Source organism: Ovis canadensis, chromosome 2, assembly GCF_042477335.2.
Source record: "Ovis canadensis isolate MfBH-ARS-UI-01 breed Bighorn chromosome 2, ARS-UI_OviCan_v2, whole genome shotgun sequence".
Taxonomy (NCBI): Eukaryota; Metazoa; Chordata; class Mammalia; order Artiodactyla; family Bovidae; genus Ovis; species Ovis canadensis.
Genome location: NC_091246.1, coordinates 146,602,568 through 146,629,411, shown reverse-complemented (window position 1 = coordinate 146,629,411; position 26,844 = coordinate 146,602,568). Strand labels below are relative to the sequence as shown.

At 42.8% G+C, this 26,844-nt stretch overlaps 1 protein-coding gene across 1 annotated transcript in view; it reads right to left on the bottom strand.

Annotated features, from left to right (window-relative positions):
• STK39 (serine/threonine kinase 39) overlaps positions 1–26,844 on the bottom strand; it is a 323,108-nt gene that overhangs the window by 186,957 nt on the left and 109,307 nt on the right. The window contains exons 6-10 of the mRNA XM_069577324.1: positions 11,556–11,665; positions 11,198–11,299; positions 8,933–9,066; positions 240–288; positions 72–137 (exon numbers count right to left, since the gene is read on the bottom strand). Of these exons, the coding sequence (XP_069433425.1) occupies positions 72–137; positions 240–288; positions 8,933–9,066; positions 11,198–11,299; positions 11,556–11,665 (461 nt within the window). The remainder of the gene's footprint in view (positions 1–71; positions 138–239; positions 289–8,932; positions 9,067–11,197; positions 11,300–11,555; positions 11,666–26,844) is intronic.

Sequence of the window (26,844 nt, the reverse complement as noted above, 5' to 3'; positions counted from 1 at the left end):
TCTTCTACAGGCTCCACTTCCCTGGGTGGGGGAGAGGCTCCCACTGGGGCCAGAGTGCTCAGGGCGCTTACCTTTTTGGCTCTTTGGGCTATGTCTGGTGTTCTTGTAAGCAGCTTTTCAATCAGGTACTCTCTGTTCTGCAAAACAAATATTCCCAAGGTTTGACATCATATATGATACACTGAAATTCATAGTGATTTTAAAAATAGCAGATTTACTTGGGTTTTTAAGCATGTTACCTTGGCTTTCTGGAAGAATTTGCATTTTAAAAGTTCTGCTGCTGTGGGCCTGAAAGATCAATAATAAATTAGAGTTGAAACAATGACCACTCAATAAAGACACTGCCTTGATGAAACAACTTAATCCTAGAGTCTTTCTGGAAGACCAGTTTCAGGAATAGCAAACCACAGACTAAATTCATCGTAAGCTGGCACCAAATAAACTGGCACCGATTTTCCAGTTCTTTTCAAACGCCTCTACTGCAAAACACATAAACTCCTGTAAGTTAAATATCTGGGGCATGATCAACTTTCCATCCTCCTTCCTTACACTTCACTAAGTGAATGCAGGGTTTCTAAAAGGTGGCAGACTGACATGTCTGTGAGCTAACTCCCTGTATTTATTCAGAAGCAGTACAAGCGGCGGTATGACCCTATCAAGGAAACTATGTCCACGGTGTTCTCCGATTCTCTATGAGCGGCGGTGTCTGCAAGGGGACCACGCACGTGCGCACCACCACACTATCCACCCACCAAGTCACCCTGTCTAAAGTACCTGGACTACTGGTCTTCAAGGAACCTAAGTCTGACAGTGACTAACAGGACGCAAAGCCATTCATTTACAAGCACGGCGAGGCTAGTCTGACTGTTCCCCCAAGTGCCACTTGTCCCTCTGTCCTGTATTCCCCACAAACTGACAGTTGGGTCAGAAGGCCTGGCTAGGCTGACACAAGTACTTGGGGGAAGGACTTCAGAGAAGATGCACATTGGAATTACTGCGGCACTGGGAGGCACATGGTGATAGGTTATTTCACCGGGACAGATGTTATGTTGAACCACTTGGTCCCCAGGCCTGAGAGCTCTCCAAGGTAAGTTTGCCCCACTGCAACTGGCAAGTATCCTGTTGGATAATACTTTGCCATGATATGCATATCCTGTCCTGGAGAATCTTCCACCTGCTGGTTTTGGCATCTTTGCCTTAAATAATTATGTCACTGGAGGCGGCAGAACACTGATTTTTCCACTTCCGTCATTCCTTCTGTGTTAAATAACTGGCACTCTCCACAAAGAACCACTTCCTTGATCAGTAGTTCCTGCAGACATGCAGAAAGAATCACATAAGCCTAGAGGACAGACAGTCAGCAAGATAACTGGGCTGTTCTCTTTAAAAGTTGGTGTCGTAGAAGAAAAGGGGAGACGTGAGGGGGCTGTTTTAGATGAAAACTGATTTAAACATAAAACCAAAAGCAACGTGTGACCCTCTCCTGAGTTTTGAATTTTAAGAGGAGAAGAAGCTACGAGACATTTAGAAATAGAGATGGGCGAATGTGCTAGGCAGCGCGCAATTTTAGTAAATTTCTGTTCATCTACTTAAGTGTGGAAAAGTATTTCGGGGATGGAGGAATGTGTCTTTATTTGGAGGGAATGCACGCTGATGTCATAAGTTTGTTCCTTATTTTCTGTTCAGCCAATAAAATGGAGATGACAGGGACAGCAGGTATGAGAAAGGTGAATAATTGTTGAATCTAGGTGTTTACAAAGACGTAAACACTGTATTATTTTATCATCTTTTCTGTATGTTTCAAATTTTTCATAATAAAAAACTGGGAGGGGGGAGGGAAGCCCGAGTGAGTATCAGCAGGTCTCTTCTCAGGCAGTGATCGTAGAAGTGCCTAAGACTACTGTGCTATGGGATCCAAGTTTACAGGGAGTCCTCACACTTGAAGAGACTGGAAACCAGTGCTCTGAACCAGGAAGCCCCACTAAAATGTGTCCAGGGACCCAGCATGCTAAAGAATTAGGGAGCGTCATTCAGCGCAATGGTGAACAAACTGTGACAGTCTGCAGGGGCCATAGACTGCATTTCTGTGCAAAGACGTTTTCTCTCTAAATCATTAGTGCGCTTTTCCTCAATTTCAAGTGGAACACGGGTTACAAGTACCTAACAAAGAACCCCAAACGGCCACAGCCAATGCAACCAGCAGCCTCTAATTGCTAATTTCTTTGAGTAACTAAAGGTCTACATGACAGGTGGGCCACACTTTACATTCTGTGTTCCATGTTCCTTGCTAAGTTGATTCAAATTCAGGAATTTTTACCTTGGACCTTGTTTCTGTACTTTGCTTACCAGGCAACTAGAACTAAAAAGGATAACTGAAGTGATTTAACTTAGGCTGCTTTTTTTTTTTTTTTTTAATGTAGACTACTCTTAAGAGATCACTGGTAGAGTTTTTTGCTTCCAGCAACTGCAAATTCATTCTTTCATTCTCTCGGTAAGTATGCAATGAACACCGGCTATTTGTCAGGTATCATGCTAGACCCTAGGCACACTCTGATGACGCTGACAGACATAAACACCACCCTCGTCAGCTTACAACCTGGCAGATAAGAGACTGTGCTGTCAGGCGGGGAGAGGATGGTCAGAACATTCGAACACATGGGTTGTGTCCGTGGGAAGGAGACGGCTACTGAGAACATTCAGAACCATTACACGAGGGACTGGGTATGTCTGGCAACTGACACTATGAAACCAAATTTCAAAAACCAAGACACGTTCAAAATAACCTAGATTTAATTTTTTTAAGTGAAAAGAAAAGAAAGCTAAGAAAATTAAGATGATGAAGGAACTCAAAGCCACTCTTTTGGTTTAAATCCTCCACTCTCTCTGGTCAAATGGCTTCCCTTGTGGCTCGGACGGTAAAAAATCTGCCTGCCATGTGGGAGACCTGGGTTGGATCCCTGGGTTGGGAAAATTCCCTGGAGAAAGAGAACAGCTACCCACTCCAGTGTTCTTGCCTGGAAAACTCCATGGACAGAGGAGCATGGCAGCCTATAGTCCATAAGGTCGCAGAGAGTTGAACACGACTGAGCCACTTACAATTTCACTGTTTTTCTGGTCAATACTGTTTTGACACAGTCTCCTGGCTAGTCTGTCTGCCACTTCTCTCTTCCTCATTCCAACCCACCATCCACACTGCTCCCTAGCTGGCTTCTAAACAAAAAATACTTTCTTATCCCTCCTAAAGGATTTTAGTGGCCTGAGATCTTCCCATCATGCCCCACATCAACTTACCCTCCAAACACAGTGATGGTCTCACCCACGCCTTGCTCTTTCATGACTAAGCACACTGCTGTGCTTCAGAATTGTTTGTAACCAACTGGCACACCCTTGCTTATCCATCAAGAACCCTTTTAAATGGCATCCATCTTCAAAGATACTTCTCCCAGCTCCTACAAGTAGAATTCATTGCTCACACACCAATCTACCCACACTCACTTTGCAATGATCTGTTTCTGCATCTCCCTGCCTCCACCTCACTAGGTTACAAGCCCTTCCAAGGAAGGGACCACACAGTGTTCACTTTTTTGTATCCCCAAAGCCTAACACAGACCACAAAACTGCTATAGCTCAATTTCATGCCAGAATCAAATACGGGGTAAAAGTGATGCTACTAGACATCTGAGCACCAAACTACAACTTCTGGAACTAGAGTTAGCACCAAATTCGAAGCATCTATTCAATATAGTAGAGAACAGGAGAATGATGTAATGAAGACAAGACTCGGGCTAACAAGAAACAAAAGGAAAGAGTGTATCCGCGTGCAATGAGAAGGAAAGTCACAAATGCCTTCCTTTCTCCTCTAAACCCCCAACTCCTCACTTCAGCTTACCAAGGTCAAGTGTAGGACCCATGTAAAGAGAAGGCTGGGAAATGCCAGATATACCTGGAGATGAATGAAGGCAAAAGCAGAAGTGGGCAGCGGAGGATGAGATGCTTAGATGGCGTCACCAACTCAAAGGACAGGAATCTGAGCAAACTCCAGGAGAAGTGGAGGACAGAGAAGCCTAAAACACGGGGTTGCAAAGCACTGGACATGACTGAGTGATTGAACAACAACAACAACCCGGGGATACAGGCCCGGGACTGTTTCCCTCCCCAGCAAGGCCATTTCTGCGGTCATCAAGACTGTCAAGAGGAAAAGCATGCTGAAGAGAAAACCCTGTTCTCTGAACTCTACTCAACTTCATCAACAGACACAGAAACACAGTGACGTGAGAAATGAGAAGTCGTTTAAAAAGCCACATTCCTTTCTTAACAGGGTTAATATTTAAATAACAGGTAACCTTGACTCTATAAAAGAGAAGACCTAAATAGCAGATCCCTTTATAGTTGAATTCTACATATGTCAAACTACTTCCAAAACAAGTGTGGAAAAGTAGAAGCAGGAGGAGTGAGGAAGGGAAGAACGTGAGAGAAGGTGTGAGAAAAATCAAGATGCACGCTGCCCATTCGGTTTTAGGGTTTCTATATGTTTTGCGTGTTTTACTCTTACGTTATAGAGATTACTGTGTGTCTGTGTGCGCTCAGTCGTGTCTAACTCTTTGCGACCCCATAGACTGCAGCCCACCAGGCTCTTCCGTCCATGGGATTTCCCAGGCAAGAGTACTGGAGTGGGCTGCAATTTCGTTCTCCAGGGGCTCTTCCTGACCTAGGGATCAAACCCACATCTCCTTTACTGGGACTGCTGAGCCCCCTGGGAAGCCCATGGAGATTACTAGTGTAGGGTTAAAGCAGGAACCATCAGTGCTGCCTGCCTCTTAGCCGAGTACTACAGTAGAAAGAATCCTGCAAGCATTGTTATGTCTTACAAGGCCACTAACAATTATCAAGCAATACAATATTACAAGCAAACACCATATTACAAGAAATGCTAAAATGCTATACCAGCAACTGTAATGAGGTCCTAGGCTTTGAACAATGATTCAATTTTAAACCCTTAAAAACAATGCGGAAGGAGTCTGCAAGCACCAACATTCTCAGAAGAAAATCCCTTAAAGGATTCAAATACGTGTGGATAAGCCAAAGTCCACCAAGACTTAAAATAATGTTCAAAGGATTCAGGATGAATATGATACAGTTTAAATAGCTCTGAAAATTTGTATTTTAACGTCTAACAATACACTCACCTCCAGCAGAGCTGTATTTCTCACCTTGGCCCCCCTCCCAAAGAAATATTTAAGTTTTGTTTCCAATGGATTCATCTATGCAACATCAACTCCTTTGTGGATGGAAAAATGTGCCCCAAAAATGCTATTTTTATAGTTGCCATCCATATGAAATATGTAGCCTCTAAGAGAAAGGATTTTTTTTTTAAGAATAACAAAATGTTCTGCTATGCAAATATAAGCAAATCTTTGTCTATGCAAATGCAGGGCACAGACTTGGATGAGGCAAAGAACTCTGACACCCAGCTCTTAGGCAATGGGAAGTTCCAAGAGTTCTTGAGGTTGATAGAAAGCACAGCTCCTTCTCAGCTAGCCTGAGGGCTCTCACACTGCAATGACTCCGTTCTGGTCACTGTTACCCAGTGATATGTTTTCACTCATTGCTAAAAAAAGGCACTCAGTAAAACCAAGGTGTTGGTACCAGTTAACTGCTTTTAGACTACACGTAGAGGATCTATATGCTGGCAACAGAAATAAATATAAGGATCAAAACTCCTGCCTTCACCCCTCTCTCAACCCACTACAATCTGGTTTGGCTCTGAAATTCTTTTCAATGAGTCTAAATCATCCCCAAATTGCAAGCTCCCCCATTGCTTGCAGGTGTTCAGGAAATACCACTGAGTATGTAATGCAGACCAGTCACTGTTGACAGAAAGACAGAGAGGAAGATGAGAGACTCAGACTCTCCTTCTAAAAACCTAGGAAACTCATGAGGAAATTGGACATGCAAGTCAATTAACCTACACAGCGCAGTAAGTGCTACAAGAGACATATCTTTGAATACTGTAGGAAATCAGAAGTTGCAATGACTCCACTGGTTAGGAAAAGACAGGCGAATAATGAAGAAAGAAAGAAAATGGCAATCCCAATTTCAGGAATACTTAGAAATACTCAGGCACTGTGTTCTCTGCTTTAAATGCATTATCTTGTTCCATCCCCGCAGCAATGCTAGGACCTGATGTTATTGAGCCCATTTTACAGACAAGGAAACTGAGGCATACAGATGATGAGGAAGAAGGGCGAGGACGCTCACCCAAATGTATCTAACTTTGAGAATTTAGGGCCTTTGAACGAAGCTGTGAAAGACGGGTGGAAAGGGGAGAGGAGAAGAGGAAAAATATTTGGACAATATAAGCAAAGGTAGAGAAGACAGGAAATATTCACACTTTCAGACTTGCATGACAATTCAATGTTTACTTATTAATTCAGTCATGAATACATATTTTAACTGCATCCTATTTAATAGATAACTCCACAATCACAATACTGTTTTTTTCCATCCTCACATCTCCCCAATCATCTTTACCCAAACTTCCTACACTGTGTTTTTTTCATTACAAGAATGAAACACCTGGGAAGGTCATGCACCACTAATACTCTCTGTTAGAGAGGAGAATCGTACAACGGCACGAAGATTATGTCATAGAGGAAATGCCTTTTAAAGGTCCTTAAACTATTCATCCTTTGTAAATCAATACCGTTACTAAGAGAGTACTTTGAGGGAAAGACGTAAGAATTTGAATATCGGCTGTACAGGTCTTTTCTAACAGTTTTGTTGTTATTTTTTAGTGGGGTGATGGGAACCTGACATTTGAGCTCATATAACAAATTAAACCTGGAAACACTTTCAAGATTATTGAGAAAAATAGATGGAATGTTAAATATAAAGTATGATGGTCTATTTTGACAAAACTATGAGTCTCCTAAAGGGATATATTTTCATATCAGGAAGTACACTAACAATTCTGTGTATGTTCAGTCGCTCACTTGTGTCTTGACTTTCTGCGACCCCGTGGACTGCAGCCTGCCAGGCTCCTCTGTCCATGGGACTATCGAGGCAAGAATACTGGAATGGATTGCCAAATTTCTTCCTCCAGAGGATCTACCTGACCCAGAGATCAAACACATGTCTTCTGCATTGGAATAAGGATTTTTTTACCACTGAGCCACCTGGGAAGCCCAACAATTCTACCCTCCAGAATCTTTTATCAAAATAGCTGGAACTGTGATTACCTATCACTACCACTAGGTGGGATCTCAACTAAGAATCACAAAGACCATTGGTTACAATCTAGTTAGTGCGAAAGGGGAGGACAGGTTCTTCTCTCACTGGGGTTTGGAGGATCAAACTCTGTTTTCCTTGCCAAAAACTTACGTTTGGAGATGACACCAAATAGGAAAGAGGAAAGTCAGTCAGTCTTGCATCCTTGTTACAATAAATGATTTCGAGATGCTTAACAGCTAAGTCTTTGAATCTGGCTTCATGAGAAAGGTGACTGACACAGAGAAGCTTCAAGGCAAGTTCAAGGGCTTCCCTGATAGCTCAGTTGGTAAAGAAGCCACCTGCAATGCAGGAGACTCCAGTTTGATTCCTGGGTTGGGAAGATCTGCTGGAGAAGGGACAGGGATCCACTCCAGTATTCTTGGGTTTCCCTTGTGGCTCAGCTGGTAAAAAGATTGCCTGCAATGCAGGAGACCTGGGTTCGATTCCGGGTTTGGGAAGACCCCCTAGAGAAGGGAAAGGCTACCCACTCCATTAGTCTTATCTGGAGAATTCCATGGACTGAACAGTTCATGGGATCACAAAGAGTCAGATATGACTGAGCAATTTTCACTTTTTTCTTCTTTCAAGGCAAATTCAGTGAACGTAAAAGAAGTCACTACAAAGAACAGGTAATATAATGCAAAGTGTGTTTATTCTAGAGAAGGGTAGCCAACTCAAACAGTAGATCACTGTGTAAAAGAAAATGGCTCAAGTTTCATCAAGAACTTAAAAATAAAGGAATCCTTCGAAAAGCAGGTCCTCCCTGAAAAAGAAAGTTCCAGAAGAGAAGCCAGTTTTGACATTTTGGAATACGAGTATCAAATCAGAGTTCTGGATGGATGAGGGTAGCCAGAAACTTCTCAGCAGCCTCTACAGGTGCGTAATCCATTTAACGCTGTGTGAGGTCAAAGCCGCACACAGCCAAGCACCACAAAGGGAGGCTATTCAGCGAAGGAGTGTGCTCCCTTCCTGTCATGAACCTTCTCTAAGTGACAAAGGACACTGGGCTCTACTCTTCACTACCCAGGATATTTCAAAATCACAGAAAGGGAGAAGGAAGAGACAAACTCAGAAAACAGACATACCACAGTGCAGGGCGATAACCCAAGACTAAAGAGGAAATACTAAAGTTAATTTAAAACCATTTGCTTCTGTTTATATGATTAATCTTTTGAATGTAAAAATGTTAATCTTCTTTACTGATAATCTTTTAAAACAGCACAAACAACTTGTTCTGCAACTCAAAGGAAGCTCATGCAAAATTCAATAGCTCTGCCTGGTTTAGACTGGAGCTGGCAGGATATTCAAACCCTGAGAGGTCAGCTCAACCTACACAGTGCAGAATATTAGCTCAGCTTCTGAATGTGCGGCTGCCAACTGCTTCTGATTTCTGTTTTACTTCATTTCCTTTGCTGACAGAGCCCACACCTAACAAGCACAGCCAATCTTATTAACACTGAAAATTTCCCTCTGTCTCTCCCTGGTCCTCGCTCACTTCTGTCCCTTTCAGATCCAAGCTTCTACTAACAGGCTGGAAATACGGGGACCAGAGCTGGATCTCCTTGAACTGGAAGCCCCGTCCGGGCACAGCCTCTTCCCCATCCACAAACCATGCTTCGTCAGGACTCCACCCAGCCATGGCCACTCATTCCGTTTGACATACCTTTTGGAGGGATCCTTCTGAAGACACAGTGAAAGTAACTTTCTAAAGGACTTGCCATACTTTTTCATCATCTCCTTATCCTCTACTCCCGTTTCCAAAGTGGGTGGATCATTTTGCAAAGTCAACATCAACACCTGCAGCAGAAACAAACGGGAAGACAGGATCTCAAGACAGGCACTGCTTGCTACAAATGAGTTTTTTCATCAAAGTCTCAAAGACCCTCCTCCAGTAGTTACACATTAGGTGCTTCCCCATGATTTTCATTTTCTAGAAGACGTATATTCAAAGTATTCAGTTCCCTTTGCAAAGCTGTTCATGTGCCCTTTAACCTTTTTTGTTATTCCATTGACAGAACTTACAAAATCTGCTCTATGTGTTAACGTGATCTCCCAAAGGGGCTGGGACAGAGCTTCCTGGGAACTGGTTCTCACACAGCCTGCAGGAGCACGTAGCCTCACAGCTCCAGCACCAGCTTAGTGCAGACAGGGGCACTGTCTGGGAAAGGGGGTGGTAGAGGGGGAAGAGAGAGGCCCAGAGCAGCAGGGAATGTTCATGTTTACAGGTCATTCCTAAGTAAGGAACTGCCCGTGCTCAAGGCTTCTGTAACACATTACCAGCCTTAGAAATAAATCCACAACATCCCAGGAGGTAACACACGATTTCCTTCTTTCTCTTAATGAAAAAACATACAGAAATGTTTAACGGCTTGGCAAAACTGAGACACTGAAAGATGGCCAGGATACAGCTGAGTTGCTAAAACCCATAACCAGGACAAAAGGCCATGCTGCTTCTGGAAAGGGACAAAACTACATGAAAATACAGTTTTCACATCGGAAAGGTAAAAAAATTCCAATCTTTCACACTAACATCAAAATTTTTTGCTAAAAAAAAAAAAAAAAAAAAAAAGAGTAGACTTTGTAGCAAACTATTGATCTATAAAATGAAAAAAACTCATTAATGCATAAATCAGCCTTAATTTATGCAAATGCTATAAAGCCAAGACTCTTTTCAAGTGCTTTCAGATGTGGGAAAAGATGAAGGATTAAAGTGACAGTTTACTGTTTGTAGAGGATAATAGCAATCCAAAGAAAAGTGGCAAATCTGTCAGATCTGACGAAGTCCTGCAGGACTTTAGGCTGGGATTAGCAATGTGATGGATTCAAGTGGAAAACACTAAAAAGCAGGGAAAAAAAAAAAAGACCTAAGAAAAAATAATAGAGAAAAACCAGATAGAAGGAAAATCCTCAGGGTTATTTCAGTGCTTTTTCCCTGAAACGTCACTTCCATTGTTTACACCTCAATTTTAAATTTTCAGCTAACAAAATCAGGTGTGTACATGCAACCCCTGAATCCTATCTATATTAAAAATATGTACATTAAATATAGAGGAAACAGTGTAATGAACTATGCTACAATTTTAATAGGGGTTATCTGTGGTTGATGAGATTATGGATGACTGTTTTCTTTATTTATTTGTACTTCAACATTATCTACAACAAGAATGTTATTAACTTTTTAATCAGTAAGATTATTTAACTTTTTTAATCCGGTTTTGTTTTTTTTTAATCCTCCTAAGCTTTTCCAATTAAATCCTAGAAAAAAGTTGAAACAAACATACACCATATTCTCTGTAAAATACCTTCATAATTTCCACTCAAGCTATTTCAGCCTCATAACAAAATCCAGTTGGATAAAACAGTCCTGATACCACTGCCTCAAAACTAACAGAAATGATGCTGTGGCCCAGTTAAAAGAATAACAAAAAAATCTAAAAATAGTATCCAAATGTATGTCGTTCCTAAAAACACTGGGCTCCCACACTTCAGATGAATTACCAACAGGACACTATGAGAACAAGAGGGAAATGTTATGGATCATGGAAAGGCAAAAAAAAGCCTGAAAATCTGGAAATCCATCTGTAAAGATGGTATCACTATAATCTATTTTTAGATTTTTCTTGGGGAGTCAGGGGTATTCTACCATAAAGAGAGTAATGGCCAGCATTTGTCACAGCTATCAACCTCCATCGGCCAATCTGACCACACTCCTCTGTGCTATGAATGTAAAGCAGGCTTCAAGGCTGGGGACCAGGCTGCTTTTATTCCATTCTGTCCACTGAGAACATCAGACAACATTTAACTCAGCTGCACCCCTCCATTAAATCTCCTTGGGCCTCAGAAAGAATGACTATGTTAAAGAGAATTAGCGAATGGATTCTGTTAAATCACCCTTCAAACCCGACATGTTATTTCCAAGAGTAATTACTTTCATAGGAGGATACTTGTGATAAGGCGCTGCTCCTGTGGCTAGTTCGATGGCAGTTATTCCAAAACTCCACATGTCGGCCTTGAAGTCATAGCCTCTCACCTAAGAAAGGAAGCAGGAAAAAAACACAATTATATGGCAGGCATGTTACACATGATGGGGGCAGGGGGCTCCGTATTATGTCAGAAGTCCACGGCTCTGTGTGCCCAACTTTGATATTACTTTGCTGAGGCTCAGCAATCAGGAATTAAACCTTACATGATGCATTCTAGTAAAATGACTGATTTGAATGAAATGTTAGTGCATTAATGATATGTACAACTATACTGTGTCAATCAAAACATTATTATTTTTTTACCTGTTCCATGACTTCAGGAGCCATCCAACACGGGGTGCCAACGAATGTTTTTCTTACTTTATTCCGGGTAACATCACCCCCTGTCGCTAAGAAAGCACTTACCCCAAAATCTGAAAGGGAAAAAAATATCATCCTTATTTTATGTAAGACATTATAGCTTACAAATTTTGAGTTTATGAACATCTCTATTCTTGGCCGGCCTCACAGTGATGATGGAGTTGTCTCAGCCATACACCAGGGCACTCCTGCCACTTGCCGCCCCCTACACTTCAGAGTATGCCCTCATCACAGGTCAGCAAGCCCAGTCCAAAAGCTCAACATATCAACTTATGTTTTCTACCAAAAAGGCATCACAAGTCTTAACCAAACATAAAAGTTTGCAATAAAAATATAAACACCTTCCCAAAACCCTAAATTAACTATAAAGGATCTTAGCTTTTGGAAAAAGGATCTTAGCTTTTAGCTATGATTCATTTTAGAAAATCGTTTATAACACTGAAGACAGTAAAACTAGCCGTGTGTCTTTTTATGTTTTTCTTTTATTATGATTATTTTCTAGCCTCTTTAATTATACAACATCAACATCAATGTTCGGGGAATGGGTTTATTTTTTGAAATAAAGGATGAATAATATCCAGCTTCCACATTCCCAGGCCCTTGCTTAACAGTGCTCTGTAACATTCTAGCCAAAAACATAACGGCAAATCCACAAACCCAGATCCATAAAGCCAACACGCCCAGGTTTGTCTACATGAAGCAATGGCAACCCACTGCAGTACTTTGGCCTGGAAAATCCCATGGACGGAGGAGCCTGGTAGGCTGCACTCCATGGGGTCGCTAGGAGTCGGACAGGACTGAGCGACTTCTCTTTCACTTTTCACTTTCGTGCACTGGAGAAGGAAATGGCAACCCACTCCAGTGTTCTTGCCTGTGGAGTCCCAGGGACGGGGTTGCCTGGTGGGCTGCCGTCTCTGGGGCTGCACAGAGTCGGACACGACAGAAGCGACTTAGCAGCAGCAATCAACACAAACGAAAAGCCCAGTCAGCAAAGATTGTTTTCTTTCCAATGTGTGCTTTCTGGATAATTCTCATAGGTATAGATAGAAAGGTCTGTAGAATGAAATAATACCCTTCTTGACATCCATCATATACTGGAAGTTCTTCTCGTGAGGCGATTAATTAATTAAGCATATTGTATATGTGTCTGCATTTATACAAAAACGGTTTTATATGTAAAAGTAGAGAGGGAATGTTGTACTGTGCTTAGTTGCTCAGTTGTGTCCAACTCTTTGTGATCCCATTGACTGTAGCCTGCCTGGCTCCTCTGTCCATGGGATTTCCCAGGCAAGAATACTGGAGTCAATTGCCATTTCCTTCTCCAGGGAATCTTCCTGATCCAGGGATCAAACCTGGGTCTCCCACATTGCAGGTAGATTCTTTACCATCTGAGCCACCAGGGAAGCCCATGTTGTTCCTACACATATTGTATTTTCAAAGTGGAGAAAACTTAAGTGATTTGCTGCTAGAAAAGACTCTGATGCTGGGAAGGATTGGGGGCAGCAGGAGAAGGGGATGACAGAGGATGAGATGGCTCGATGGCATTACCAACTCGATGCACATGAGTTTGGGTGAACTCTGGGAGTTGGTGATGGACAGGGAGGCCTGGCATGCTGCAATTCATGGGGTCGCAAAGAGTTGGCCACGACTGAGCGACTGAACTGAACTGAACTGAAGCTTTTTCTAGGTCATGATGCTAACATGGACTTGATCTTAAAATCAGCAGTACCCACATCTCTTGCCTCTCCTGAATTGGCAGGTGGATTCTTTACCACTGCAGCATCTGAGAAGCTCATAGAGATGGAACCCCAATGATGATTAATTCATGAATCTGTGCTTAGATTTTACTAATGGTTAAAATTAGTTAAGAAGTTGCAGGATCAGCTATCTAGAGCTAGTACAGACCTATCAGTAAGAGCCAATTCAAGGACAGGTAAATAGTAATAAGGGTACCCACTCAATGGACTTGAATTTGAGCAAACTCAAGGAAAAAGAGAAGGACAGGGAAGCCCGGCGCGCTGTAGTTCATGGGGGTCACAAAGAGTCTGGCAAGTCTTAATGACTGAACAACAACAAATAGTAATAAAAATGGGGGGGGGGGGGTCAATACTGCAAAACACTGTACCAGATTACACAGTGTGAGCCCCTTCAAACTGCTCTCACATAACTCTCCACAGCTGGGCCCTTTAGTGACTGCCAGGATGACGGCAATTACCGAAGAACAGCATCAAGAACAAACCAAGGTCAAATATTGGCATTTGTGTTAGACCGACATTACTGAGTTATGCAATAACACTGGAACCAGTTCTCTGAGTTGAAATCTGCTGACTGTTTCATTTTATTTACATTTAAATGTATTCCACTCCCAAGAGGATTACAACTTCAAGTAAAAGGACAAAAATTGACAAAGGGAGTCTTTATTCCAACTGCTACTTTCATGTTAATAGTGAGCAAAAGTATATTCTGAAAATGTCATATAGTTTAATTTGCACACATGCGCCCAACTCTATTTTAACTCTTACATTACAGTCAGAAAAAAAATCAAACTCTGTGAAAAGAAACCTCTAAAACCATTGAACCAATCTCTTGCAAGTAGCAGGAGGTAACGTTCATTCTCTTACGGAAGAGCTAGATGGAGTTATTCCTTTGTAAGCATCTTCCATATTGGCTAGAGGAAGAGACAATACGAGATAAGGCTTTCCAAAATATAAATTTCAACTTCACCTGTATTTCTGAAAAGAAGTTTAAAGTGAACCCAACATTCCATTTTTATTAAACTAATTTTAAAATATGATAATATTAAATAAATACATACCATCTGTAAATAATTAAGAAAATGGGTACAGGTTGCCTTAAGGAAAAATAAGTTCTTTTCCATGGAGCTGAAGCAACTCTACACCCAGATAAACATATATCTTCCTAAAAGATATAATCTGGATAAAAATCCATTCTTAATGTTAATTTTTTAATTCCTTAAAAATATCATCTGATTAGACCTTTTTAAAGCTCCAAAAATAGCTGAGAGAGATGTACAGTTGTAATTCATTACTGACAATACCTCTTCAAAGTATTTTTCTGATTCACATATGTACTCACAGCCTCCACTTAGAACACTCCCTTTTAAGTTATAAACAGATCATTAAACGTCTTAAAAGCTCAGAAGAATTCCACAAGCAGAAAACACCAATCCTAACATCTGCTCACCCTATGACTACAAAATAAAGGTACAATTCGCTCCTAAGTACAGCCAATGTATATAGAAAAAGATTTATATGTACTGAGAAAGAGAACTTCTGGACTGAAGTATACAGCATGCTTGTGTAAACAGGAAGGCAGGTATACTCCGTGTAGACAGCTCATATGAGACAAATGGAAGGAGGGGAAGAGCGCCCTTGACTGCTGAGAGAGACCGCTAGACAGCTCAAGGGAGTGGAGCCAGATACACGTGGGTCAGAAACCACGAACATTTCTCTGGCAACGTGGAATCAAAGGCTACACATAAAGTTCACCAGCCTCCTGGAATAACTGCATCTCAAACCAGAAAGAATGCTGTCATCCTGGTAACAAAAGGCTCTCACGTCTTTTGAATCCATCCATTTCTCTCCTTCCCCACTGCTCTTGCGTTGGTTTAAGCCAAGATTCCTGTGGCTACCTTCTAATTTACCAGTGGCCTGCTTTCCCCAGATCTAGCCTCCAGCAATCAGGCCCTTCTATGTCACAGAACTGAAGGCTCCTTAAAAGTCTTAAAGGCTCCCTGCTCTCCCAGAATCAAGTTAGAATCCCTCAGCACAACACGTTAACTCTGACTGTCCTTTCCTCTCCCACCTCATCTATCACTACTCCCAAATTACGACCTTGAGCCTGTGCGTGCTTGCTAAGTCACTTCAGTCATGTCCCACTCTGTGTGACCCCATGACCAGAGCCCACCAGGCTCCCCTGTCCATGGGATTCTCCAGGCAAGAATACTGGAGTGGGCTGCTGTACCCTCCTCCAAAGGGTCTTCTCGAGCCAGAGATCAAACCCAAGTCTCTTAAGTCTACCTGCATTGGCAGATGGGTTCTTGACCACTGGCGCCACCTGGGAAGTCCAGCCTTGAGCCCAGCCCTCCTAAACTACCTACTTTTAATTGCCTGAACCCACCACCATCCTCACGCTCAGTAGTGCAGCCTTTGCGCTTGGATGACACCTTTGCCTCTGCATCACCATCTGGACACAATGTTCCCTCCACTAAGAGCAGGACCATCAGCAGAGGACACTCTGCTGGTCCTCATTAATGACAGAACCATCTTCAGCATCCTAGCTCTTGCTGCCACAGGGCTTTTCCACCGCTGCTCTGTTTAGGTGTGGTCATTTCAACATGCATTCATCACCTTTACCTAATTGGTGACATACAACTTCAGCGACTTTGGGAATTGTTGTGTTTTGATATGTGAATGCTGCTGAGCCCTGGGGAGGATCTGCACGGTTCTGGGGTGCTGCTACCTGATCTAGAAAGTGGCAGAGCTGTCAGGAAATAGCACAGCTCTAAGGGACCAGGTACAGGATAGATAAGTGGTTAGACCAAACACTAAGCTATTCCCCAACTGTGTGACTCCATCAAGGCACTTAATCTTTCTGGATCTCTGTTTTCAGGCCTCTTGGTAATGCTTGTTTTTACATTATTTTCACATTTAACACTCCCCTATTTCTTTTTACCATGGATAAAAATACTGTAAAATAATTGTTCAGTTCAGTTGCTCAGTCGTGTCTGACTCTTCGTGACCCCATGAATCGCAGCACGCCAGGCCTCCCTGTCCATCACCAACTCCCGGAGTTCACTCAAACTCACGTCCATCAAGTCGGTGATGCCATCCAGCCATCTCATCCTCTGTTGTCCCCTTCTCCTGCTGCCCCCAATCCCTCCCAGTATCAGGGTCTTTTCCAATGAGTCAGCTCTTCACATGAGGTGGCCAAAGTATTGGAGTTTCAGCTTTAGCATCAGTCCTTCCAATGATCTCCTTTGGAATGGACTGGTTGGATCTCCTTGCAGTCCAAGGGACTCTCAAGAGTCTTCTCCAACACCACAGTTCAAAAGCATCAATTCTTTGGCGCTCAGCTTGCTTCACAGTCCAACTCTAACATCCATACATGACCACTGGAAAAACCATACCCTTGAATAGATGGACCTCTGTTGGCAAAGTAATATCTCTGCTTTTTAATATGCTATCTAGGGTGGTCATAACTTTCCTTCCAAGGAGTAAGCGTCTTTTAGGTAGATCAATAAGCTACTGTTCTCTGCCTTTTAACTGGGCTGAGGGGATAAGATTAATGATTTTACAGTGGTAGGTATAAAATATAAGAAGGTGATGCTGGAACTTCTCTGGATGTCCAGTGGTTAAGACCCACACTTCCACTGCAGAGTGCACACGGGTTCGACCCCTGGACCCCGTTTGGGGAACTAGGATCCCACAAGCCAGTCAGGCAAAGGGGAAAAAAAAAAAAAGGAAGGCTAAGCTTCCTGACCTTAGGAATATTACCAGCAGTGGGGGAGAAGACACGAAACAGAACAATGTGTAGAATCAAACGCTGTGCTCTGCTGTCTGTGTAAAAGCAGAGGAGGAAGGATCGTATAGTCGTGCAAGTCTCCATCTGAAAGTAGGCCTTGGACCCGGCCTTAGAGATGGGTTTGAGATCTGGACAGATGAGCCTAAAAGGAAATGACATTCCAGACAAAGCAACAGTGAGCAAAGCGCAAGTGTTGAGCCAAGAAGAAAAACTGTCTGACAGCTGCAAGGCTCAAAAACCCAAACACCCACAGGAACCCAGGCAGGAACAGAAGGAGGGGAGAGGGTCCTGAAAACCAACAGCATGATCTCAATGATGAAAGGCACTTGATAGCCATCTCAGTGGAGGAGGGCATTAGGAAGTCCAGGGCCCTTCCCAGGAGCCCACTGTCAGCGTCTTCTAAATCAAGCCTTGACTATTCAGCTGGAGAAGAAAGTTGTCACAGAGGAAAAGGGCCCTGGTGTTGCAGATGCCCCCATTTTCCCAGAAAAAATAAAACATCACAATCTTGATGTATTAATAAAATCTCTTGTTTTTGCTGTTACTAACCACAAATTCAGTATCTTAAAAAAAAAAATGATGGAAAAGTAAAATAAAGCAATTCTATCTGGCTGATTTAGCCTGCAAGACTTATCTGCCAGGGATTTCCCTGGTGGCTCAGTGGTAAAGAATCCACCTGCCAATGCAAGAGACATGGGTTCGATCCCTGATTCAGCAAGCTCCCAGATGACAGAGCAACTGAACCCGTGAGCTACAATGACTGAGCCTGCGTCCGAGAGCCCAAGAGCTGTAACTAGTGAAGCAAGCGCACCCTAGAGCCCGTGCTCCACAACACAAACACAAAGCCACACCACCAGCAGCCTGAACATGCAGCGAGAGAGTGGTCCTTGCTGCCCACAACTGCGGAAAAGCCCACGCACACCAAAGAGCCAGCGCAGCCGTAGATAGATAGCTTTTTTTAAAATAAACCTAATCCGCTGATTGTGGTATGTTTAAAATTTACCCAAAATCCTTCAGTATACACCATGCCATGCTATATTTGTGGTACTGCAACCCAGGTGGTCAACTGGCATCCTGAGCCCAGGGTCTGGCAGCACTTGACTCAGGATGCCAGAGGCAGCTGTTAGAATTATTTTTGTTGTCCATATCTAAGTATAGATGAGTAGGGGTCAGGTGAATGCCCAAAAGGGGCTATCGCTGGGGAAAATAGTCACCTGTTGACAGGCATGATGCATGTTAGAAACAGGTTTTCACTGGTGAAAGTCAGAGTAGTGAGCACACAGAGAGTGGCTAAAATATTTTAGATATACTCTCCGTCTCACATGAACAGAAAGAAAGCATCCAGCCTGGCCCAAGTGTAAGCTAAATCCCTAACCAGTATCCTGTCTAGTTAGATTCCAGATGCCAAGCACAAGTGTACAAGGACACTGCATCTAGAATGCTGGCATGTCTGCTTCAGGTTAATTTTTTTTTCACCCAGGAAGCCAGAGAACAGGAATCTCCTTGATCTTACAGAACAAACTGTGAACCTTCAGGGTTCTTGCTTGCTAACAAATGGCAAAATTTGGTCTGAAACTTCATTTCCTTAAAACCTGGGAGTGATATTATGTGTGAGAAGCACCCCCCCGAACCTACCCCTAACATTTATAACACCTACTAACATCTGCGAAAGGGAACCTGAGTTGGGCATTAAAAAAAGAAAAAAAAAAAGGCTAATTCCACTCCACACTTGGCTAGAGAGCAATGGAATCAACATTTGATAGCTCAGAGCTTCCTAAAATGTATTCAAAATGGGTTGCAACAGATACTGATCCCTGCAGATCTCCAAGGGGCTGGCTGGGGGTTTGAGGCAGCAAGAGTCACAGTAGCTAGCAGGGCCCTGGAACCTCTCTTTCCTCGAGGTCGGGGAAAAGCCAAGAGGCACTGAGCTTATCAAAGAGCCCAACCACACAGTCTGAGTTCTAGGTATGGGAAACTGTACTTGATCCAGTTACCACCCTAGACTGCTGTTGCTTTCTCTCCAGTCAAGAGGAGAACTGGGGAAAAGTAATCCTGCAGGGATGCTCAGGAAACGAGAAAGACTGGACACAGGGAAGACCAGAGGCACTGCCCAAGAATAAAATCAACAGGATCTATAGTTGAGTGGAGAGACTGTAAAAGGACGGGATGAGACAAATTCTTAAGAAAATGTGATAATTTAATGAGTATTGGAACTGAAAAAAAGGAAAAAATAAAAAACATGGAATGACTTGCCAATGACCACGTAGCAAGTTACTGAAGGTCTGAACAAAATGCACAGTCCTCCACAGAGGAGATTCAGCCACACAGCCCCAGGCTCCTTTGTGGGGCAATTCAATATATTCTTCAGTACCAAAAAGAAAATATAGAAAAGGAATAACGGGGTTAATACTGAACAGCTTCTGAGCTCATCCCTGTGTAAAAACCTAGTTGTGATTACCCAACACAGAAAAACTAGTTTGAGGCTTTCCGGTTAATCCTGAATGTCATATTTATATCAAAAACAATCCCATGATAATTTGGTTTGATTCTGGTTTTATCTTTATTTTTCTCATGACAGACTCAAAACTTTACTCCTGAAACTGAAATGTACTTTTAAACACCCAGGAACATTTCCAGGGCTGCCAGCCTCTAGTCTTCATGAGTCCCACAGGTTTCCTTAAAAATGAAATACCGCCAACATTGGTGAATAAAGAACATACAAAGAACCACATTATGATTTAAATTATGCAAAATATAGTAATGAGTATAATATAGAATTAAGAAATATTTTCTTAATTGTCAGGAATTGTATGGACAGTTGTTTTGTTTTAAACAACGTGTTTAGTTTTGTATATTGTTTTTTTATTGCGTTAGCCAAAAGTTCCTTTGATTTTAAAGTAAAAATAAGACATTTTTCATTGTCACCAAAAGCTTTATTGAACAATGAACTCATCGTTTTGTTACACTATCTTCTGCCATTTTCCAGGCAACTTCATCATTTCATCTTCCCACAGCTTTTTATTATTTTGAGCAAAGAACTGTTTCAGATATCTTTTACAGTCTTCCAGGGAATTGAATTTTTTCTCCATTAAGAGAATTTTGTAAAGACCAAAATAAATGGAAATCTGAAGGTGCAATGTCTGGTGAATATGGTGGATGAATCAGAACTTCCCAGCCAAGCTGTAACAGTTTTTGCCTAGTCATCAAAGAAACATGTAGTCTTGCATTATCCTGATGGAAGACTATGTATTGTCTGCTGACTAACGCTGAATGTTTTTCATCAAGTGTTGCTTTCAGTTGACCTAATTGGGAGCAGTACTTGCTGGAATTAATCTCGTTTGATGTTCCAGAAGGAGTTCAAAATAGGGGACTCTCTTTCAATCCCACCATATACGCAACATCACATTCTCTGGATGAAGACTGGCCTTTGGTGTGGCTGGTGGTGGTTCATTTCACTTACCCCATCATCTTCCGCTCCTCATTACTTACTGCACAGTATCCACTTCTCATTGCTGTCACAATTTGTTTAAAAAAAGGGAACATTTTCTTCACATTTAAGTAGAGAATCACATGCTGAAATACGGTCAAGAAGGTTTTTTCACTTAGCTTATGTGGAACCCAAACAAAAGGATGAACATAACCAAGCTGGTGCAAATGATTTTCAACACTTCATTTGGATATTTTGAGTATGTTGGCTATCTCCCATATGATATAATGTTGATTTTTTTTTTCCCAGAAAATTAACATCTTGACTTGATCACTATCAGCTTCAACTGGTCAACCCAACAGTGAAGCATCATCTAGCAAGAAATCTCCAACATAAAACTTTTGCAAACCACTTTTGACATTATCTGATCAGTCACAGTACCTTAGCCATCACTGCACAAACCTTTTTTGCTTTCATTTCAGCTTCATTTTTAACCTCTCTTGAAATAATAAAGCATTATATGCTGGAAATGTTGCTATTTTTCTTTCACCTTCAATGTTAAAATGGCTACACAAAAGTTCAATTTTGTTAAGTTTTTTTTAATACACACTGATATAACAGCAGTCACAATACAAGCTAACAAAATTATTTCAAATGAAGTTAAAGACAAAGCACCACTAGAGCCTTCTCATGGAAAAAAACGAATGCTTTGGCCAACCCAATAGGAAAATGTGTGTCAATGGTGCGTTCCCCATCTACGTTCAGGAAGCGTCGGGTAAGCACAATAACGTCCAACTGGAGTGGCTGTAGCTTTAATTTTACAGAGCCTTGATTTAAACACAATACCACTCTTCTAGTGAGAGCTACCATGGGAAAATATGACATTAAATAGAGTGAGTATTACGTGATCTAAACAACATGAATAGAAAAATTATGTTAAAGGCATCATGCTCTCTTTGCTAGTAATTCCAAGGTGCCCTTTCCACCCTCTGATTTTCTTGGTGAGAGAGTAAAAACATAGATCAGAGTAAGTGAAGGCTTTAGCAATTACAGAATCAGAGGCATGCCTCCTCCAACTGCAGATCTGACTGTCTTTCTGAAGCACTGCTCTGATCACAGCCCTAACTAAACTCTCTCCCCACAAGGCATCTGAAGTAAAACAAGGCAAAATCCTCAGACATAATTCGTCCTGTATGTGGAAGCCAACAGTTTTCCAGTATTGTTCCCTTCTACTGCGACACTTACCCCATTATCACATTCTTGAGCACTGCACTTTTCACATTTTTAACTGCCCAAATTACTGTTTCTCAATTTTATTTTTTTTAATGTATAATTAAGCCCAGCCTTTTCTACCAGTTTTTCTGCTTGCTTTATTTCTGTTTGTAAATTAAATAGGAACAACTTTTCACTCTCCTGGAGGTTTGCCATCTTCAGAGCGTCATCAGACCCCCAGGCACTAAGAGCCGAGTCTGTGTGGAAACAGCGGGGAAGGGGAGGGGGCGCCAAGGGAAGCATTGCCTCGTGCCTGCTGGGAATCCCTGAAACCAGGCAAGAGAAAGTGCGGGTCAGCACGGACTCAGACGGGCAGAGAGGATGCCTCAAGTCCTCCAGGGGATGCTGCACCTCCGGGTTAGCACTTGGAAAATCCAGGGCAAGAAGCACAGCCCAGGACCCAGGGGGCCAAGGCAGGATGTGGCAAGACCTACATTCACAGTGGCCGCCAACATTCACTGGGCTGGTTTCCTCCTTGAAATAATGCCACTTTGCTCAAAGGCAAAGTTTTCTCTCCAACAGTGGTGTTTCATCGGACCAGGAGTATCAGCATAACTAAGTCAGAGGCCAAATAGTGACACACTCGGTGAGGAATACCTGGCCCCTGTTCAGAGGCCCACCATGGGGTCCTGATGATTCCCAGTGAGGCCCCACCAAGGGCCCCGAAACTATAGGGAGAGGAGAGGAACCAGGGCGGGGGCCACTGTGAGCAGGGAGGAGCCACCTTTCTACCCTGACAAGGAACTTTGGAATCAGACGGGCCTGTGTGTGATCCCATTCACACTCCCTGCCCATCCGTTTATCTTCTCTGAGCAACAGCTGCACAAGCTACACAGTGAGGGGCCCAGAGCGCATGTGGTAGTTTCTTCAGAATATGAGTCCTTGGCAGCATACACTGTTGGCTGCCTACCCAACATCTACACCCTGTTCTCTACCAGCATCCTGATCAATCGTACAAGGGCTAAGTTAATCATGGCGTCTGGCGACTGGTCTGAGGATCTGCCCTAGTCCTGGCCCATGGGATCCAAGGGGAATATGGTATAGACCCTTCTGGGAAATTTTTCTGCCTGAATACAGAAACACCCCACAAAGGCTCCTTTCCTTGTCACACGAAGATGTGCAGAACAAAAAGTAGGAAAGAGCCTGTGACCTCTGTGCTACCCATGGGCTTCTGCACCAACCCTGAAACTCACTACTGTTACATAGATAGTTAAATGTCCATATTGCTCCATCCCTGGACAGTACTCTGGTATTTGTACCCAAAGGCTACTTAATTCTTAGAATCCCCTGTCTTTCTCCAGCCCAGCCATGTTTATTTAAACTTCCTGGCTGCTAAGGGTTAATCATTGCATCAGAGCCCCAAATCGATGAAATCCCCAAATGGACTCGGTAAAAATCAGCAAGAAAACAATTTAGCACACAGTGCAGTTTTGGAGTTTTAAACAGTTCCAGCTTTAAGCATGGCTTTTAATGCCAGAGGCACAAATCAAAACAAATAAATGCACAGGCGTCTCAAGGGGAGAAAAACATACTGCAAGAAGTGCCTAATTCACTTTTTGCCAATAGTTTCTGTTTGGGGCTATGCTTACATAAATGTTCCAGAAATGGAACAATACACTTCTAGGAAAATAGAAAGTGAGACAAATCTTCAAAATTCTCACCTGGATTGTTGCTATTCAAAGAGGGGTCCAAACACAGCAGTGGAAGGAGAGGGTAGGATGAATTGAGAGGGTAGCATTGAAACATATACATGACCACATGTAAAACAGATAGCTAGTGGGAAGTTGCTGTATCACACAGGGAGCTCGACCACGTGCTGTGTGAAGACCTAGAGGGGTGAGGTGGGGAGCGGGGTGAGAGGGAGGCTCAAGAGGGAAGGAACGAGGGAAGGATCATACGTGCGTATACTTATGGCTGATTGACACTGCTGTGGAACACAATATTATAAAGTACCTATCTTCCAATTTTAAAAATTTTTTCAAGCCAGCTAATAAACAGACACTATTTAATTTTTTTTTTTTTTAAGGTGGTGACCACAGACCAGAAACATCACCACCATCTGGAAGCCACCAGAAGATACATAATCTTGGGTCCCACCCCTGGCCTAGTGGATCAGAATCTGCACTGTAGGAAGAGCCCTGGCTGACTGGATGCAGCATGGTTCAGTCTGACCAGAAGCTCACTAAGTACAGCCAGCTCCAGGGTGTCCCTCCCTCATCTCTGAGGTGAAGAGAACCACAGAGGGAGAAAGAGAGCGGCATGGAAAAAGCTGAGCACACAATCATGTATTTTATGACAGGCGAGTCCAAGGTCAACACTGAAAACAACAATCACGTCCTACACAGAACTGTCTGACCCAGTGATTCTAATGTGTCATGCAAGACAAATTCACACGCGTGGCATCGCTTTGTGGGAATACTCAGGTTTGTACAAAATCTCTTTATAATATATTTACATACCTTATCATCACAATGCTTATTAGCAATACGTCTGTAACAGCTGCTCACTGGAGGTGCCAAGGCCCAGAGGAGAAGGGCTGTGAGTAAGCGTCAGCCTCAGCACAGACTTCTGTAACACTATTCCTCCCTCTACCACTCATGAAACCTCTGATATGCAATTGTGTGAGGGTGACGGCCTTTATATCATCGAGCTGATAACACTGGATCTGCTCATCTTTCAGGCAAGGCAATAATAAATATGTCAGCACCTTATCTACTATTAGTAATCAATTATTCACACACCACCTGTGCTGCTCAGAAAGGACAGACCCCAAGAGAAACCTGAGAGAACCAGAGAGTTTTCTGAAAAACTTGCTTTCCACGCACACTCCTTTCCCAGAATCAGACTCCTGGTTTTCAATTCTATCTATTCCTTCTTATAAGCAAACGGTACTCAGTGGCCTAGGCTGGTTCGATAGGATGCAGCCCCCACCCACACATGGCATGGTGTCCAAGGCATTCATGATCAGAAGACAGGCCCTGCTACATTTCCGGAGCCTGGGCCCTAGACAGCCACCTGCAGCTGCTTTGGGCAACTCCATTATCTCCCATTAATGGGGGGCGGCAGTCCTGACTGTCTTTGAAACATCAGAGAATGACAATTTCACAGACTTTTCTGACAGCAAAATGAGAAATCAGAAGATATCATTTTACTCCCTAAAGCTAGAGTTTCACCTTTCAAAAAAAAAAGAACCACAAAGAATCAAACCGTCCCGTGATAGGTGTTTCATGGGGAAACACTTCCCTGATGTTTCTATGCAGGCGGACTCTCAAAACTGCCAACAACAGGCTCCCTCACGTGTGCTGTATGTCTACGTATAAAGGAAAAGTTCTCAGCACGTGTTTCTGCTTTGCAGATGGACTCAAAATGAATCCACAATGACACAGACAAATGATTTTAAAAATTCAAGAGAATTCAGAGGCTACACAAGCTCCAACCCTCCCCAGTTCCTCAACCATTCTCACAATCAAGACAACGCACACTTAGAAGAGACAAAACCACAGAAGATTAAGTGGTGGCTGATGTCGATTCCCATTTGGCTCACAGTGTGGCCGACCAGTACAGCCAATCAGCCCCAGCACGAAGGGAGAATACTAGTTTAAGATGATGGCAAACCACTGATAATCGGCCCATCCTTGTCAGAGCCACTGTACCTTCCCCAAAGCAGGTGAACTTCTGGGGAGAAGTGGAGCCAGAGGCCACACTGGTGAGGCAACAGCAGGAGGAAGCAGCAGTAATCCCAGACCAGCTGTGCTGCAGGAGGCACAAGCCAGCTTTCTCAAGTCTAAAGACAGACATGACCAAGAGCTCACTAGGATCAGCTTTCTATCAACTAGGATCATCACAGCGAGCAAAGGAAAACCACCAATAAACCCTAAGTCATAAAAACCATTCCTCCCTGGCTCCCCAATCGGGGAGGGAGAGATATTGCTGAAAGATGCTCTGGTGAAAGAAGTCACAGGGCACATGCTTGGCTTTCTCTCCGCTCCACGCCCAAGACCACCCTCTGATTTGAATGCTTTCAAACGGGACTGAGGGTGCCTTTAGTAAGTGAGGTTAATGAAGGGACACTCAAACACTCTGACCCAAGACAGGTCCTCAGAGAACATCTTGTCAAACCTCCTTATTTTACAGCTGAAAAAAATCGGCCCCAGGACAGCCGAACTGTCAAAAAGCATCGAGTTAAGAGGCAAACAGGGGAGGGGGTGGGAAGCCTAATGGCGAGGATAGTGACCCGAGGATAAAAAGTGAATTCTGGGGAGGTCTGAAGAGTAATGAGCTTTTACAACCTTCAGAATGACCTCAAAAGAGGCCACAATCACTCAGTAGTCCTCAGTCCCCTCATCTGTAAGACCAACTCAGCTGAGCTGACAGCAGAGTAGAACACCCTAGGTAAGCATATTATACAGGAATCATCATTCCTCATGTCAAAGGCAAACTCTGAAGTCACTGGGGCTCCTGGCTGGACATACCTGTAAAGACAGGCACAAGCAACTTAGATCAAATATTAATGAGTCTAAATTTCCAATGCAATATTCATATACCTCCAGGCGGCCTTTTTCATATAAATCTCCACTCAACTAGCTCCACTATCAGAAGCTTCTAATAAACCTGAAAGACCCATCTGTATACTCTTAAAAGAGATGGTCCCTATGGGAGATGATTAAAATAGTACAATTCCATTTGCCTGAAGTATTTAAAGGAACAATCCACATCATTTTCACGAAGTTTCAGGACAGATTAGTGGAGGATAATGCAAGCTTCGAAGAATCTGCAGATTTTTAAATCTGTGATAAAGGAAACTTCACATTTAAAACTCTCAACACTGAGGAGTGACTAAAATATAAGGACCATAACAATGAGCTCTATCGCTCAGTACACTTTAAATTTAGACTTACTATATGGTCATACCCATAGTCACTGTGCTTAGTCGCTCAGTCGTGTCCAGTTCTTTGTTACCCTTTGGACAGTAGCCCACCAGGTTCCTTT